The sequence below is a fragment of the Cynocephalus volans genome, chromosome 2 (assembly GCF_027409185.1).
Source record: "Cynocephalus volans isolate mCynVol1 chromosome 2, mCynVol1.pri, whole genome shotgun sequence".
In the NCBI taxonomy this organism is placed as follows: Eukaryota; Metazoa; Chordata; class Mammalia; order Dermoptera; family Cynocephalidae; genus Cynocephalus; species Cynocephalus volans.
In genome coordinates this window covers 173,035,291-173,053,459 of record NC_084461.1, presented here as the reverse complement: position 1 = coordinate 173,053,459, position 18,169 = coordinate 173,035,291, and the positions used below count along the sequence as shown (strand labels likewise).

General features: G+C 53.8%; 1 protein-coding gene across 8 annotated transcripts; it reads left to right on the top strand.

Moving 5' to 3' along the window:
- Positions 1-6,909: 6,909 nt before the first annotated feature.
- Positions 6,910-16,193, top strand: DMTN (dematin actin binding protein). 8 transcript variants are annotated; one of them, XM_063084297.1, is made up of 15 exons: positions 6,910-6,956; positions 7,137-7,211; positions 7,551-7,706; positions 8,634-8,678; positions 9,058-9,157; positions 9,466-9,522; positions 9,754-9,906; positions 10,456-10,583; positions 11,177-11,282; positions 14,831-14,895; positions 15,065-15,113; positions 15,273-15,280; positions 15,469-15,534; positions 15,771-15,851; positions 16,017-16,193. In XM_063084297.1, the coding sequence occupies exons 1-15, from the start codon at positions 6,939-6,941 to the stop codon at positions 16,128-16,130; spliced, it is 1,221 nt and encodes a 406-aa protein (XP_062940367.1). In that variant the 5' UTR covers positions 6,910-6,938; the 3' UTR covers positions 16,131-16,193. The 8 variants fall into 8 exon arrangements, with proteins under 8 accessions (XP_062940367.1, XP_062940381.1, XP_062940374.1 ...); XM_063084311.1 differs by lacking the exon at positions 8,634-8,678; XM_063084304.1 differs by lacking the exon at positions 15,469-15,534.
- Positions 16,194-18,169: the final 1,976 nt, after the last annotated feature.

Genomic DNA, 18,169 nt, shown 5'->3' with positions numbered 1-18,169 from the left:
CCAGCCCTATCAGTCCAATTTGAACATGGGAGCAGCTTTAAGTAAAGGTTGGGGCAGGAACACGCAGGAGACTGAGCATGCCTGAGGGGCTGGGGACATAGAAAATAGGGACCTCTTCAGAGGGAGGGTGTAGACAGAGGAGACAGAGACCCAATCAAGTGAGAGACCTAAGAGAAAATGAATGAACAGTGCATATTTGTATGGGGAAAAAATGGACACCAGGACCCCGTCCTGTGGTCAGCAAGAGAACAGGGGAAGCAAGGACCTCAGCAGGTGGATTCTAGGCTCAGAGGAACCCCAGTCCTAGCAGAGAGAAGAAGGGTAAAAGGAAATTGGGGTAGGGGAGAGGGAGAGAACTAGAGAAGAGGAGGGAGTCACTAGGCTTTGGCAGCCTCAGAAAAGACTCACGGGTCAGGCTTGGCCTAAGGAAGGGACACTTCGCTTCCAGTGAGCCAAAGAGCAGGCGGCAGCCCTCGCAAGCCCACCTGGCCTCGCACATGCCACCCAGCACCCTGGTATGCGACCTGCTGCACCCACCCCCTCCTCCCCACTCTGGGATGCTGTTCTGGGAACTGGTGACCTAGCTGGAGCCTGCCTGGATTTCTGGCCTGGAGTTGTTGCCACAGTAACTGCAGGGGTGGGGCCTAGAAGGGGAGAGGGTGAAAGGGAAAGAGGGAGGGAGGGAGAAAGATGAAAGAAAAGAAAAAGGAAGGGAAGCAGGAAGACAAGAGAAAGAAAGGGGAGGGGGCAAGGCAGCCACACTGCTAGTGAAACTGGAGGAAGAGTCCCCTGCCCAGCCTGCCCCCAGCCCACTTGGACAGCTCGCCTCCTTTCATAATTCACTTACTGTCTGCACCGTCGGCCCCCAGCCTGGCTTGACCCTTCCCCGTGGCACAGAGCCAGGGTCCCCCAGGCTGCCAGCTCCTTTTCTACAGGTGAGATCAGCAAGCAGGATTCAGGTGGCTTCACCACTTAATATTAGTACTTGAAACCCCAAGCCTCAAGTTCAGATTAAGGTGAGAACTTTAGGGACTCATTGAAAAGAGGATTCATCGCCTCTGGCCGTAGGCCTGGGTAGGCATTGCAGCTTGGCTTCTGTTTGGGTGACCTTTAGCAAGTTAACCTCTCAGCCTGTTTTTCCCTTTTGTGTGACGTTTAGAGAGCATGTGTGACTGTCCCTAGCACAAGTGACTGGCACAGAGCAAGTAACGGTTGGCTTGGGGTAGGAACAAAGGCTGGACCAGAGGACCCCAGGCCACGATTCTGCTGGTTGAGCCTTTATTTCTAAAAGTCTGGGGAGCACGGTCTGGATTTAGCCCCTACCTAGAACGAGACCCAGCCGGCCGGGGTGGGCACAAACTTGCAGGTCCCTGTGGGTGGGTCTTATCACCTCCATCCTGGGGAGTTGAGTGGCTTTGGTTGCTGTGGAGATGAGAGGGTGGTGGCTGAGGTGGCTGGGATGGTGGCTCAGATAAGGCAGGCATGCACAGCTGGGGGAGGGTGGGACTGAGATGGCGTCTGACCAGAGTCGGGCAGCTGAGATGTCCCTTCCGCCACCTGGGCTTGCCTTCCTCCCTCCCTTCCTGCTGCAGTCTGCCCTTTTGGTCTCTTTGTCCACAGGAGGTTGCTGGGACCTTGGGAGTGCCTGTGCATGGGCAAGCGGTGTGCACAGATGGGAGAGGGGTCAGGGCTGGAGGAGGTAGAGGGAGAGCCTGCATTGACCTGCCAGGAAATGAGCTTTGGGGAGGGCTACACGAGGGTGGGGTAGGCAGCTGCCTTCATGGTGTGACTTGACAGGAGCCGAGAAAACTCTCTCTCTCTCTCTCTCTCTCTCTCTCTCTCTCACACACACACACACACACACACACACGCACACACACGCACACACACACACACACGCACACACACACACACACACGGGCACGCGCGTGCACACATGCATGCACATTTTCCTCCACCCCCAAACATTTACCCTACTGGCCTTTCGACAGCCTATAATTTCACCAATAAGAACCTTATTCCTCAAAGCTAGCCCCAAGTTAAAATTCAGGTGCCCCCTGGAGGAGTAGGACAGAATTTCTGCCATTTAACTGTCAGTGTGCTCTCTAACACATGAGGCGGGTGCTGGGGTGCAGGACCCAAAAGGAGCCCAGGGAAAGGAGGCCCAGAGGCCAGTGGGCCAGATCCAGCAGAGGGGTGTGGACAGCTGTGGATGACAGTGAGGCGGGAGGCCAGGGCTCAACGCCTCACGCCACACTTTGCATGGGGTGGTATCATGGTTAATGGTTTCAAGTCAGGCGGAGCCAGGCTAACATTCCATATGGTAGTGTGTCCTTGACCAGTCACTTCACTTGTTTAAGTCTCAGTGTCCTCATCTAAAAACTTGAGATAATAGCCAGTTCACAGGATTGGGGTATGAGGATTAAATGAAAAAAAAAAAAAAAAGAAAGAAAGAAGTGGCTAGCACAGTACCACCATGACAGGGACACTCCATCAACAGTCACTATTAACACTGCTATGACCATCATTATTTTGAATCATGCTCCTGAGTGGCTGTGCCTGTGGGGTGGTGTCTGTGCACGTGTGAGTCTGGGTCTCAATGTATGACCAGGTACACCTGTGACCTGGCTCCCCCAGACCCCTCTCCACCCTGATAGACAGGCATTGCCCCACTCGGTGTTCAGGGAAGGGTACCTGGGTGGCCTTCAGGCTCAACCTGAGGCTCCAGAACACACCAAAGCTATCCACTCTCCCTGTACCTGCTCCACAGAGTGACCCCTGCAAACCCTCTCTATTCTCTTCAAGTCTCAGCCCTAAAAAGTTTGCATATGACTTTATCTCTCACTCTTACTGGGAAAATAGAAGCCTCCCAAGTGGCTCCCTCTAAATGCCACTGGATTGTTGCTCCCTGACTTCCTTGCCTTTCCTCTGCTTTCTGGGGAGCATGCACCTTCTTTCCAGAGCCAATCCCTTTCCTCTGCCAGCCCTGGCTCCATCACTGACCCCGTCTCCTGCAGCCTCAGTCTCCTCCTCTCTGCTGTTCCCTCCTCGCTGCCTGCAGACATGCTCAAGTCTCCCCTTCCTTAAAACTTTCAGTCTCTCTTGCCTCCTCCCAAGTTACTCTCCTCCCCTCCTCCTGCCCTTCTCTCACACTTCTTGGAAGTGCCACCCCCCTGCCTGTAAGTGCTCACCAGGCCCTCCCTCTCTGTAATCCCTAACCAGGAGGCCATCAGGGTCCTGACGTCCAAACTGGAGGGATAGCACTTCTCGCCTTTATGGCATTCTATTTTCTTAGCCCCCCCCCCTTTCCCATTTGTTCTCTCAATATTTATTGCACACTTACGGTGTATCAGACTCTTAGCTAAAAACACAAGGAATCTCTAGATATGCTCCCTGCCCCCAAAGAGCTGGATGCCTAATTTTCCTTCTTTCTTTCTGATCATGCCATCTCCAGCCGTTTCTTTCTTCCAGTCCCCTACATGTTCCCCAGGATGCTGTTTTTGACATTCTTTTTCCCTTGGTCACCTTGTGTTCAGACTACTACCTCTAAGTGAATGGCTCACACATCTCTATTTCCAGCCTGGCTCTTCCCCAAAAGCTCCTTTCCTCCTGGGCATTCCTGCCTGTCCACCTATTGCATCCACCGCCGCCCTGGCCTGTTAAAAGGGAATGCATCCCCTGCCCACCTCCTCCCAGTCTTTCAGGCTTGCAACCTGCCCCTCTCTTGATCTGCGGATCTCCAGATCAAGTCCTGCTTTGCACATTTGGCCTCTAGGACTTCTTCCCTCTTTCCCCTTTCCTTCCTCAGCCCCCCTGCCCAAGCCTAGACCTTCATAACCCCAGCCTGAGCTACTGGTCTCCCTGTGGACTGCCTCTGCCTGTCCAATCCAGCTCCCAGGCTGCAGCCAGATTCATTTTCCCAAAGCATGGCTTGGATCATGTCACTTCTCTCCTTAAGCCTTCTATGGCCCCCTGTTGCCCACAGATTACAATCTAACTCGAGTCTGGGTTCAGGGATTCCACAATCTGGCCCCAACCTCCCGCCCCAAATGTATCTCAACCTCCTGAGCTCTAAGATCCAGCCATATTTGCTGTTCCCAGACCCAGTACATCTCCATGTCCCCATCTTTACTCATGGTGCTTTCTCTGTCAAGCATCCCGTTTTCCATTTTTGCATGATCTCAAACTGGGCATCCTTCAAGGCCTACCTCAAATACCTCCTCCACCAAGAAACCTTTTTGTTTTCCCATCATGACACCCAGCAGGAGTAATCTCTCTCTCCCCCAGGACCTTTCATAGCTCTTTATGTTATCTCATCTGGCACATGTAATTTTCTGCTTTGCATGGGAGTTATCTATAGGCATGCCTTATTTCTGGAGGGGCAGCTGAGCTCTTTGACTCATCTTTCTGGTCTCTATAAGACTTATTATGAAGAATTGATCTGTGTTCATGGCAGAATAGATGCTCAGAAAGTATCTGTTGAATGAATGGATAAAACAATATAGACTGGATAGGTGGGTGGGTGGGTGATGAACAGATGGATGGATGGATAAGCATTTGCCTCAAGGGCTAAGCCAAGTGTATAGCTAGTTTGACAATAGCTATTAACAGAGTAAAGATCAGAGAGGAGTGAAAGGGAGTTAACCACTCTTCCAATATGTACTAGAATTTATTCTGGTCCTCAGACATCTAGTTAAAAGCATTACTAAGTGAGCACTAAGAAGGTAAGAAAGGTTTGGAGCTCTGGAATGGAGTCTTTCCATGGGCACCAAATATCTAGTGTGACTCTGTAGGCTAGAGTCTTGTCTTGAGGACGCCATGGTTCTAGAATTCCAAAAAGTCTTGAGGAATCTGGCAAATTCTAGCTAGCCCCACTGTGTGCCTGGCATAGTACTAGTTAGGCACTGTAAATTGTGCCTGTACTGAAGACACAGTCATTTTCAGCTCCACGACCCTGGACAAGTTTTTAACCCTTCTGAGCCTCATTTTACTCATCTGTAAAGCGGGTCTGCTTTATAGGGTTGTTGTAGGGATGTGACAAAATGATCCTCATAAAGTGCTTATCAAAGTACACAGCATATAGTGAGCATTCAAAAGAATGATAACTTTTAGTATTGTTATTGTGGCCCTCCAAAAGTAGCAGTTAGGACAAAAAACATGTTCCCATGTCAGGCAGCATACAGTAAAGTGCTTAGTTGCACGGTCCTCTTTTTAAGTCCCCTGGAATTCACAGCAGACTTTATCAGTGAGGACTAGAATGGCAGGGGGGCCTCCCAGAGGAGGGGGGTTTAGGATGGACCTTGAAGGATGGGTGGCATCTGGGAGCAGAGAGGTGGACAAGGCAGTGGAAGGGCTTGAGCTAAAGCAGGGGAGTGGAAGTGAGGACAGCTGGTGCAGTTTTAGTGACTGAGCGAGCAGCAGAATGGCCTGATACGAAGTACAGGTGATAAGAATGGGAGCTCCAATGACCTTGTTCGTTCCTGACCCTCTGTCACAACTAATGGCTATAGAAAAGCCACCTAATTTCATCAGTCTGTGGGGAGATAGAAATAATCAGAGCTAGAAATTTACTTAGAATGTATGTCTTAAACACTTCACATGTTATAATTCCTCTGATACTCAGAGCAACCCTATGACACAAGCACTATTGCTCTCCACCATTTTACAGATGAGAAACGTTGAGGCACAGAGAGGGTACGTAATTTGCCCAAGGTCACACAGCTTATGAGGAGCAGAATCAGTACTCAAGCCCAGGCACTCTGTGCCCAGGTCCATGCTCTTAACCATGGCATGAACCTCTTTGCTGTATCTTCTCTAGCCAGCAGCTCTCTTCACGCTATGGCTTATTGCCAGCAGATGGAAAGGAGACCCCACTGACACTGTCATACTGGACACTCAGCCAGGTCTTCATCGAATGGCTTTTTGTCCAGCGCAGTGGGGAGGGGAAGACTGCTAAGGGAGTTACCCAGGAAAGAGGATACAATGGGCTGTGGCCACAGTCTACTGCGGTCACCGAACCCAAGTCCCTAGGAACAAGCAGAGAGCATAACGCCTTCCTGCTGAACCAGGGGCACCACCAGCAGTGTGGTGGCACTTGAGGGCACTCTCAGCAGGGGCATTTTGAGAACTTCGTGGGAGCTGGCATGTGGCCCAGGCCCCAAAGGGCGCTTTACCGAGTGCCTGCAAGTGAGACTGCTGCCCTGCAGCAAACAGGGACAAGGGGGGTGCGGGCGTCCTCCCGGTGCTGAGCAGCAGCTCCCAACCGGTGAGGCCACCGCTTCACCCCAATCGGCTTCCTTCCTGCCCCTGTCCTCCCGGGGGTCCTCACACAGGTATTACTAAGTCTCTCCGTGTGGGACCTTCCCGGGCTAAGGAAGAGCTGGCGGAATGGACAGTGGATTGAAGGGGAGTGGGCCAAGGGCCGAGGGTGGGACGGGGCCAGCACAAGGCCAGGGAGAGAGGGCCGGGGGTCAGGGGCCGGGGCGGGGCGGGGCGCGCACAGCAGGGGATGTAGAGGCCGTACCGCCGGGCAGCCGGCTGACCCCTGCCGTCATTTCCTTTCGAGCCCGAGAACAATGGCTCAAAAACAAGTGCAGTCCGGCCACTTTGCCACTTCCCGGCCACACGCACTTTGTCCGGGGCTGAGCGAATGGAAAGCCTGAGCGTGACCGCTGAGATCCCGGAGCCTAACCGCCTTCTCCGGCCCGGCTCCCGCCCCTTCTCCCTCCAGAGCCTCCGCCGCCGCCGCCGCCGCCGCTCGGGCAGCAACCGGGACAGTCGCCCGCCGAGGGATGAGGACGCTACCGCCCGCCGGGACGCCCTCGCTGCCTCCGCGGGCCCGCGCGCGCAGCGCCCAGGAGCCGGGCCGCGCCTGACACCCTGTCCTCTCCCCCCGCGCACAGGGCCCGCCGGTGACCCGCCCCGCGAGCTCGTGCTGCATGGAGCGGCTGCAGAAGGTGCGCGGCGCGGCCCCCGGCCGGGCAGGGGGCGCCGGGCCCGGGACGGGGGTCGGCTCGGGAGTCGAGGGCGCCACCTGGTGGTCCCGCGAGTGCAGCGCGCCGGGGCCCCGAGGCCTAGGGCAGCCCGCCCCCGCCCCCACGCACATGCCCACGCGCCCGCCTTCTCGCTCTCCGCAGCAACCCCTGACGTCCCCCGGGAGCGTCAGCTCCTCCCGAGACTCCAGCGTGCCCGGCTCACCCTCCAGCATCGTGGTGAGTACCCCTGTCGGCCACCTGCACCCTCAGGCTGGGAGCGGGGAGGATGGGGACTGCTCGCTGCTGGGCGGCTCCACCCAGAGCCTCCCCTATGGCACAGAGAATCCAGGAGTCCAGAGAAGGTTTCCCACACCCCCCTTCTACTGGTCTGGTGTCGTTGCACTGAAAGTGCTAGGTGAAGGTCTATCATTTTTTAAGGAATTATCTAAATCCTTAACATTGAAATTATACAATTGTTAACATCCAAAACGGCAGCTAGTGTTCTTGGTAATGAACTGTGACTTTGTCTGGAAAGGCTTTCGGCACATCTGTCCCATTTGCACCATTTCCCTTCAGGCCAAGATGGCCAATCAGGTGCTAGGCTATAAGGACCTGGCTGCCATCCCCAAGGACAAGGCCATCCTGGACATTGAGCGGCCTGATCTCATGATCTACGAGCCTCACTTTACCTATTCCCTCCTGGAACACGTGGAGCTGCCCAGAAGCCGGGAGGTGAGAGAGGGTCCTCTTGGACAGGACTTGGGGGAAGGGTTCCCCCAGCCCCATGGGATGGTAGACAGAATCCTTCTCATGCTTTGTGTCCTGGAGCCTGGCCTTGGCAAAACAAGCAAGGGATCTGTGCACAAGAGCCATCCAGTCAGTCAGCCCATCAACTGGCCAAGTGCTGGTGGAGAGCATGCAGAGACAGGCTCAAGGCTGGAGTGCGGGTTGGGTGTAGAGCAGGGGAGGCCACATTTCAAGGCAGCAGCACAGAGAGGGGGTGTGTAGGAAAAGGGTGGGAATGGGCAGAGAGCAAATTTTGGGGAAAGAGCTCAGAAGCCTGAACTTAGCAGCCAGAAGTCCTAGCTGAGGAAACTGTGTGATGTTGTGGCCTCGGTTTCCCCTCCTATAAAGTGGAGGTGATACCTCTGCTAGCCTGTCCCACAAGGTAGTCAGGATGCATGAGGTTATGCATAGGCAGGTGCTCTGTCAACTGTATGCAAGAACAGCAGAGTGTCATGGCTGGGCAGTGACATGGGGCTAGACTGTGGGACCCTAAATACCCAGCCAAGTAGCCTGGCCTTCATGCCTGGATGTATGGTGGTCTTGTCCTGCCAGCTGTCATTCAGCTCTTAGGACAGGGCCATCCATAGCTGTTCTTCCATCAGCCCTCAGAGCACCAAGCCCACTGTTCCAAGGTCCATGTTCTTCCTCGTGCCTCATGTGGAAGGACTTAGGACTTTGTCTAGGAGGAAAACTAAGAAGGAGGTGGAAGGCCAGCACTGGGAGGTGGCAAGGACCTGAGGGAGAGAGGTGGCCAGGAAATTGGCCAGGAAAGGGTGCCCAGTTGGGTGGGGGGTGAAGTGGCCCCTTTGGTGTTCTAGGGATGAGGGTTTAATCCAACCCTCTGGCTCTGACCAGCCTCCTCTCCATTCACAGCGCTCGCTGTCACCCAAATCCACATCCCCCCCACCATCACCGGAGGTGAGTTTGCCCCAAACCTGAAACTTGCCCAGCCCTGCTCCGATGGGGCCCCCCACTCCCCTTTCTCACCCATGTCCAGATGGAGCTCCGCAGAGCTCAGGTGATGACAGAATCAGCAGACCCCAGCCAGTCACTGGCCAGCAGTGTCCATCTGTCTGTCTGACCTAGGGCCTCATTTAACCCTCTGTCTCTGAGCCAGGCACCATCAGTAGGTTGAGACCTGGGATACCCTTTCTCTGCCACAACATTTCCCTGGGGTTGAGGGGATGCAGGCTGCCAGGGTGGGAGGTCACAGAGGGGTGGCATGAGGTGAAGCAGTGTGTGTGTGCGTTCGGGGGTACAGTGGGGCACCTGGGAGCCGAACACTTCTGCTCTGCAGGTGTGGACGGAGAGCAAGTCCCCTGGAATCATCTCTCAGGCTTCAGCCCCGAGAACCACTGGCACCCCCCGGACCAGTCTGCCCCATTTCCACCATCCTGGTAGGTTTCACAGTCAGCGCAGCTCCATCCTTCAGATCCTAGCTCAGTTTTTCCTTCAAGAACCCCAAACTCTTTCCTGTCAGTTCCCTCCTCTTGGGGGTATATACTCACCACAGATCTAGCCAGACCTCATGATGTCAGGAACCCCCAGAGAGGGCGAGCCTGTCGCTTCTTCCCTCCTACCCAAGCAGAAAAGTGCAGCAAATCCTAGCCCCTCAAGGGAGCTGGTGAATGTCCTCCTCCTCTCGTCCCATTGCCTCCCCTCCGTCGGCACACCCCTTCTCATCTGCTCTTGCTCCCCCTCACAGAGACCACCCGCCCAGATTCCAACATCTATAAGAAGCCACCCATCTATAAGCAGAGAGGTGAGGGAGCGCCCCACTTCCCAGCCTTCCTGCCGCATGCTGAGACGTCGTGCCATGTGCCGGGAGCTGGCAGGGAGGGTGACGGGAGGATAACTGTCCTAACAGCACATGCTACGTGCCCTGTGCTCTCACAGGGGTGGAGGGGGAGAGGTGAGGGAGTTGGGGGCCAAAGGGGAGCCGAGTTGGCCTCGGGGCGGGTGCCCGTGGTCTGACTCCGGCCTTTGTCTGCAGAGTCCATGGGAGGCAGCCCCCAGAGCAAGCACCTCATCGAGGACCTCATCATTGAGTCGTCCAAGTTCCCTGCGGCCCAGCCCCCGGACCCTAACCAGCCGGCCAAGATCGAAACGGACTACTGGCCCTGCCCCCCATCACTGGCCGTTGTGGGTAGGAGAACCGGGGAGACTGGGAAGGGGAGTCGGGGACACCTCCCTGCACCTCCCTCTTGGCCCCTGTTGGAGCCCCATTTTGAAACCCACCTCCATCCCCACCCTGTCCCCTGTGGTGTCTTCAAAGGCTTTTTCCCATCTTCATGATCCCCCCACCCTCCAGGCCAGTTGCTCACCCGTTCCCTGCACTCCCTATTTAATCAGTGATTCCTTACTTTCCATTTCTTTATTTGATCACTCAACAGACATTTATTAAACTTTTACTGAATCCCGGGCTCTATGATAGGAGCTCTGAGAGAGAGAAAGATAAATGAGAGAAGGTCTTGGTCCCCAGCAAATTTAAGTTCAAGTATGAGTGTGTGTGTGTATGTTTCCTTCCTAGCTTCAGGGTGAGGCAAGGAAATGTTACTCTTACTTTTAAGAAATAATTTGTAGTGTCCTCATCAAGGTCCAGCCCAAGTGCTGTGCCCGGAGCCAGCTCCTGCTAAATGGTTGTTGAGCAAATGGTTGATTGATAGCTGTACCCACCTTTGCTTGTGTCTCCTAGAGACAGAATGGAGGAAGCGGAAGGCATCTCGGAGGGGCGTGGAAGAGGAGGAGGAGGAGGAGGAAGAAGATGACTCAGGAGAGGAGATGAAGGCTCTCAGGGAGCGTCAGAAAGAGGAACTCAGTAAGGTAGCATCTCACTACACACACCCGCTCCCCGTGTCTTCCTGGGGGCAAAAGTTCTGGTTCCGTAACTGATCTAAAGGGGTTCATGCCAGAAAGGCATCCTTGTTAGAGCAGAGACATCCTCCTCCTTTCCCACGATTCCAGGTTGCCAGTTTTGAAGGGACACTGGACTTTATACTGCTTTTGGGGGACGCTACATGATATTAGGGTCAAAAGTGCAGCAGAGAGTGGCCCCACCAGTGCAGGCTTCAGCAGAATGAGTAGTTGATGGGAAGAGAAAGGAGGAGAATGTGGCTGCTGGTTTCCAGGGGAGGAGAGAGTGCTGAGAGCCATGGGAAGGCCAATGACAATGACATGGGCCCATGCTCTGGGCAGGTGGCATGGGACAGGGAGACTACTGGGGTGGAGCTCCATCAAGGAGCTCAGGCTCCACAAAGCATCTCCTTGCTGTCCGGGGTGTGGAACCCAGCGTGACTGTGCATCAGACAAGAGAGGAAAATGTCCCTGGTCCTGCCCGCCGATATCCAGCTCCGGCCCTTTGGAGATGATGGGCGAGTAGCTAAGTCTTGGCTCCATGTTCCTTTCTCCCTTCGCAGGTTACTTCCAACTTGGGAAAGATGATCTTGAAAGAAGAGATGGAAAAGTCATTGCCTATCCGGAGAAAAACCCGTTCCCTGCCTGACCGGACACCCTTCCATACCTGTGAGTGCCTCGGAGGGGGCTCGGAACCACCAGGCTGTATTCGCCTGTGAGTTGTTGGACATAGAAGATATGGTCCCCAGCCCAAGGTGCTCATGTTTTTCTTAGGGCAAGAATACCAGTCAAAGAACAAGATTAGCTGATAAAAAATAGTATCAGCTGTTCAAGTTCACTGCCTCTTTGAAAAAAAAAAAAAAATATATATATATATATATATATACATATATGTATATATATGACATCAGCTAAAGCAGAATTAGTACAGTTAGTTTAATTTAACAAACATGAACTGAGGGTCTACCACGAGCTAGGCACTGGGGATGTCAAGAGTGAGAACACACATTCCTGACCTCCAGTAGCTTGTGGCCAGAGGGGAAAACTATCATGGACACCAGGTTTCAGGGCAGTGTGGCAGGTGTCGTGCAGTGTGCACTTCGGGAGAACAGTCACAGGGTCTAAGGGCTCAGCCAAGTCTTGAAGGGTGAGACAAAGTGAGTGGGGGAGAAGGCCACCGCAGACATCAGGAACAGTGTAGGAATGTAGGAACGACGGCAGGGAACGTGAGCCATCCTGGGCGGCTCAGAGACCTCCAGGAGCCTGGGATTACAAAGCAGAAGGTTGCCCATGGAGTAGTGGGCAGGGAGGCCAGAGAGAGGGGTGAGCCCCGGCTGAACGCTGTGCCGTGAATTCCCTAGAGCATGGTGCTGGAGAGGACAGGGAGAGATCTGAGAACCCCAAAATGGTAGGCCTCTGAAAGCCTGGCCTTGGAAGCCACACAACGTCACTTCTGTGGCATTCTATTGGCAACCTGGATCAAGGGGAGGGATGATAGACTCTGCCCTCCCCCCGCTTTTTTTTTGTGCCTGGCCAGTAAGGGGATCTGAATCCTTGACCCCGGTGTTATCAACACCACCTCCGACAAAGTGAGCAAACCAGCCAGGCTTTTTTTTCTTTTTCTTTTTCTTTTTTTTTTTTTTATTTATTTTTTTTTTTTGACTCTGCCTCTTGAATGGAGGAACCACAAGGTCTCATTGCAAAAGGCATGCAGGATGGGAGGTGATGGCATGGCATGGTATGGGCCATGTTTGGAAACAGCCTACCACACTATCCAGTGTCTGGGGGAGGGCTGAAAACATACATGGGTCTAGAGAGAAGGGAAAGGATTTGAGAAACACATAGGGGATCAAATCCACTGGATTGGACATGGGAAGGGAAGGAGGGAGGGAGGAGTCGGGGTTTTTGTCTGGAAGGCTGGGTGATGACAGACTTGGAACTGAGATCATGAAAAAGGCAGAATTTCAGGGAAAGGGGAAGAGACTGGTTTCGGATGTGTTGGGTTTGAAGTGCCCCACGTGGCAGGAGCTGAGTTGAGCTAGTTGGAGGCTCTAGGGTCTTCAGCTTCTGTGTAGCAGTAAGATGAAGAAAGATGAGATTGTGCAGAGAGAAGGGAAGGGGAGGCCACCAGGGCTGTGTCCTAGGAACAGATCCATTAAAGATCCATCTGGAGGGCTGGTTTAGAGGAGCCCAGGAAGGAGACAAGGCCTCAGAGGCCAACTTGAAAGGCCTCATTCTCCAAGAGTTGGGGACACGGGCCTGGGAGCAGGCCACGTGAGAAGTTGATGTTGCCTGCAGAGCATAAGGGGGTGAGGCTGGGTGAGATTGGGGAAGGCTTGGAATAGCTAAGAGGGGAATGGGGAATGGGCAGGGCTTCACCTGTGCAGTGATGCTGGTCTGCGTGCTATGGATTTTATCTCCATGGCCTGGGACAGGAGGGGTTGGGACAATCTGGGGATAGCATTTTGTGAGGAAGGTGCTGAGGAACTGAGGGGCCAGGCTGTGCCACGGAGGTGCCAGTAAAGGTGGTTAATGTACCCAGTCACAGGGCTGAAGCTGCATAGGTGTGGACAGAAGGCCAAGAGGGCTGTGAGAGGGGATGAAGAAACTGGAGGACCCCATGAGATCAATGAGCCAGGGTGGAGGGGTGAGGCCGAGCAGGAGGCGGCTGTGGCCACAAAGTGGGATGTCCAGGCTTACAGTTTCCAGGTGGAGCAGTGTGGCTGATGCCAGATCCAGGGCAAGGCCCTTTGAAAGGGTCATCTGATGTGGGGTGGAAGCCACTGGGACTGGGGGATCCCAGGAGCTGTAAGGTTAATGCGTGGCTAGGGTGTCCACAGCGTCCCAGGATGCTGTTTCAGTGTGGGCGGGCAGAGTCACGATCAACAGTGAAGGCCTGAAGCCCCAAAGGTTGGATTCGGTCTCAGTGTTCCACTGGAATCTGTTCAGCCAGAATTAACTCTTTAACTTCTATTTTGGCCTCCTAAAGTTGAATAGCCAAATGCCTCCATTAACATCATTTTTGGCATCGCTGAACTTGTATGATCAAGATTGCATAGGTTACTGTCATAGCTAATCAGCCTTAACAGCTTCACTCTAATTTAATGGTAACATTGGAATAGTCACTTTCAAACATAAATGAGCATTCTATAAGTAATTTGGACTGAAAAATCTTCATATGTGCTTCGAAGGTTGAAATTCTGTCAGTCGAAGTGTAAATGTATACTCATTATTATAAGAGTGGAATGTTTCCATAATGAATGGTGATTGTGAAAGCTAATAATTTTCCATGTAAAAATAAGTGCTAGGAAGAGAAAATGAGGTCCCCCAAACCCACTTTTTTTCTGACCAATTGGACTTCCAAGCAACAGATACTATAGGAATGTTTTAAGAAGATAACCAAGGTCACGGGTTCAGATGCCCATACCGGCCAGCTGCCAAAAAAAAAAAAAGAAAGAAAGAAAAAGAAAAAGAAGATAGTTCTGTATAGTTTTGAATCTATGGAGGCTAAACATTTAAACAAAAATGCTTGTCAAAATAGTTGCTATAGAATGCCAACCATTTCTAGTCATTGGAGATGAAGGCATTTTGAGATCTGCCCAAGCTAAGAATCTTAGGTACAAGGTTCTTTCTAGGAAGACACGTTAGCGAACACACATTTTCTTGAATTGTAACCTGCAGTGCTTGAAAAATTAGAGATTGTATTAAATGTACACATTGAGAGTGACACAGGGATGCAGATGTGAAGTATATTGACGGCTGGTGCAACGTGGCAGCCAGTGATATCGAGGAAAGGACTGTTTCTGGAGTATAATGTCAAACGCTGAAAATTTCATTATTAACATTGTTAATAAAATTGTAATTCCATTATTTTGATTAGATTTTAGATTATGTGTAGATCCCAAGGTTGATTTTATGGTGGTGAACCTCAGCTTCGGCTGACGATCAATTATAACACTCAGGCATTTGGCCCAGTTGCTTATTTAGTGCCCTACTAGTTAGAGAGAAGAGGGAAGGCGTTATAGACGGTTCAGAATCGCCAGCACTGTGTCACTTGCTGGCAACGGGCAGGAGCTGGAAGCCAGCGAAGCCCACCAGTGTCCCAGCTTCACCCTTCACTGCCCTGCCCTGGCAGGGGAAGGCCAGCGAGAGCGCCCTCTCAGGAAGGACTGTCGGGGCCAGAGGGACTGAACCTGGGGCCTCTTGCTCTCTTCCAGCCTTGCACACCGGAACGTCCAAGTCATCTTCTCTCCCTGCCTATGGCAGGACCACCCTGAGCCGGGTAAGTTCTCACGGCCGGAGATACGGACTCTGTGGGAGAGGAATGCTTATTGGGGACTTCTGAGTGACTGAGCCACCTGGGCATTCTTGGGGAGTGGGGAGACCCTCAAAGTCAAGAGGACCAAGAGGACTATCTCCAGCTTCCCCTGATCCCTTTGTGTCCTGTCTAGCTACAGTCTACAGACTTCAGCCCATCGGGGAGTGAGACTGGAAGCCCAGGTGAGATGCAGAGACGCAGAGCTGGGCAAGGGGCTTACACAGGCTCCCTGGGCGGCTGTGTCTGCAAGTGGGCAGGAGTGGTCAGGGAGGCTGAGCTTGGAGGTCTGGAGGCCTGGCAACCCCAGAGCTGCCTCTCACAATGACTTTTCTCTCCCGCAGGTCTGCAGGTGAGTGGCTCCTGCAGGGGAACAGGTGGCACACCAGCAGCCAGGGCCAGGCGACTAGAAGTGTGTGTGGAAGGGGGGTGTGGGGCCATGGCGTCGCTTGGCAGAGACTGAAGATGCGAGAAGCCTGGGGTAAGGCTGGGAAGGTCTCCCTGCTCCATTCTGGCTCACTGCAGCTTTGGTCTCCCCAGAACGGAGAGGGCCAGAGGGGGAGGATGGACCGGGGGAACTCCCTGCCCTGTGTGCTGGAGCAGAAGGTGAGGGGCAAGAGAACTCACCCCCAGTGGGGGGGTGGCGGCTGGGGAGAAGCCAGGCAAGTGGAATGCGCTGCGGGGTCCTCCTGGAGCTGGTGACGGGAGGGACAGCAGGGATGGCAAGATGGCATGAACCCCAGCGGCCTCTGCATATGGATAAGGGGATAGGAAGTCGAGAGGTTATGTTGACAGGAAATTTGATGAGCCTAAGATTGCCCCTCTCCACCCCCTGCCCCCAGATCTATCCCTATGAAATGCTGGTGGTGACCAACAAGGGACGAACCAAGCTGCCTCCAGGTGTGGACCGGATGAGGCTTGAGGTATGCAGGGAAAATGCACCGCACGGGTGCGGGGCCGGCACAGGCATCCTCCCTATCCAATGGAGAAGACCCAGGGCTTCTTTGTTTGAGTGTCCCCTTCGTCACTCAGCACAGCCCCCACGTGTGCCTCCTTTCCCTAAGCTGCCTCTGTGTGTCCCCTTACAGAGGCATCTATCCGCCGAGGACTTCTCAAGGGTATTCGCCATGTCTCCAGAAGAGTTTAGCAAGCTGGCTCTTTGGAAGCGGAATGAACTGAAGAAGAAGGCCTCTCTCTTCTGATCGCCCCCGCCCATGACTGCCCCCTCACCCTGCTGCTTCGGGGCTCTGGAGCTGGGGTCGCAGACCCCAAAGCCTCCGCTTCCCCTGGCGGGCTGGGAGCGGTGGGAAGTGGGCCAGAAGTGGGGTGCGCTCCGATCCTCATGTGGAAGGGGAGCCAAGGTCTCTGCAGTCCGGTGGGGCAGGGACTTTCTTTCCATACTGGGCCCGGGGGCCTCCTTCTCTCATCCCTGGTCTTCACTGCACAGGGCAAACCCAGTCTGGACTCCAGCACACACAGAGTTAATGTTTGCACCCTCTTCCTGTCCCTCACCCCAATGGGAAGGTCCCCAGGAGAGGGTGAGGGGAAAGGGAGGGGACTGGCGGTCAGCCAGTCTGACCAGTCTGCTGTCTCCGAGGATGGGTGGGAGGAGGCTGGGGTGGGAAGAGCCAGGCAGGGAGAGCTCCAGGACCCTGTGCACACCCGAGCACTCCTCCTCTACCCGCTTCTGACAGCCTCTCTGCACCTAGGCCTTCTGCTTCAGGAGCAGGCTGCAGCTTGACCTTCAGCAGGGAGGTCACCTGCCCTCCAGCTTGCCCTGTCCTCTACTTGCGACCTGCAAGCTTCAAAGCCTCTTGCTCCAGCCCCGTGGCTTCCCTGGAAGCCTTGGCTTTGAGTGGAGATGCCGCCTATACAAAGCCCTTGCCAGCACCTGCCTCCAGGCAAAGCCAGCTGGAATTCTACCTTCTCGCACCAACCCAGGTACCGGGCAGAGCCCAGGCCTTCAGTGTCCCTTGGATGGGATCAAGAGGCCAGGCTTGGGACATTTCTGAGCGTCCCGGCTGCCAGATCCCACCATCCCCATGCATCCCTCACTATGCTCTCTAAAGAATGTAATTTATTGGAGTGCCCCCAGCTGCTTTCCTCACCTCTCTGCCCTACCTTGATCACACTCCCAGCTTTACTCCTCTCTGAATACATATGTGTACATAATTACATATATATTTTTGCCAGGTCCGGGTTTTGTTTCTGCCCAGACCCTGGCACCCCTTTCCACTGTGTGTGTGATAATGCTGGGGGAGGTGGACTCTGCTTGGAATTAAAAGTTTGCATTGGGTCCCTAAATCTGTTTGTTCTTTATGAGCCACCAGACCTGGGTGAGAGGGACAGGTGCTGTCAGACTGAGGGGCAGCCATGGGAACAAGGGTTCCGATGGGGGCACATAGAGTTGTAGGACGTGGCACACACACTATTCTACCCCCGGCCCTGGGCCACAGAGCAGGGGCTAGTCTAGGCAGAGTCCCATCAGGTTCCTGTCCTTCAGCAGCTCTGTGATGGTGGCAGTAGGTCAGAAATCTTTGTGTTTGGGGGATGGTGGGAGCCTATACCTGAGATAGAGCCTGCTATGCAAGCCAGCGAGGAGGGGAGACCACCTCTGTCCTCCACCAAGGCCTGAAACGCTCACTTGGGCGGTCAAGCTCATCAATATCTGACGTGATCGTGCCCCCCAGGGCCCAGGTGCTCCCAGTTCAATGAGGAGGCCAAACACACAGAAGAGGTCAACAGTTCGTGAGCATGCAGTGAGCTGATAGTCTAGGACCAGACAGGGGAAACTAAGGCATGGAGAAATGGCTGATGAAATATAGCAGGAGCAAGGGTCAAGTGGAGCCCAAGGGAGCACGGTGGTGATTTGGTCTTGGTAGAATTGGCAAGTCCTCTCAAGGGGAACAGACGTGGAACTGCATGTCTAAGGGTGGGGGTTGAGGGGTGCAGCTGTGATGGGAAGATCAGGAGGAGGACTGTGGGTGTGGGAGCTCATGGGGGGAGGGGCCGGCCTTACCTGGCTAGAACTGACCATGACTGCGCACATGAAGAGGCCTGTTGTCAGAGGGACCAGTGAATTGGAGGGGTGCCCATGTTGTGAACCTAACATTGGAGCTGGGCCCTGACCCAAGTCCCTAGATGAGTTTCTAGCCCCTGTGGCTGAAACAAAAGCAAAATGGATGCAAATCACTCAAATGTGAACGATTATTTTAAGTTGTAGGAGTTCTGTTGCATCCAC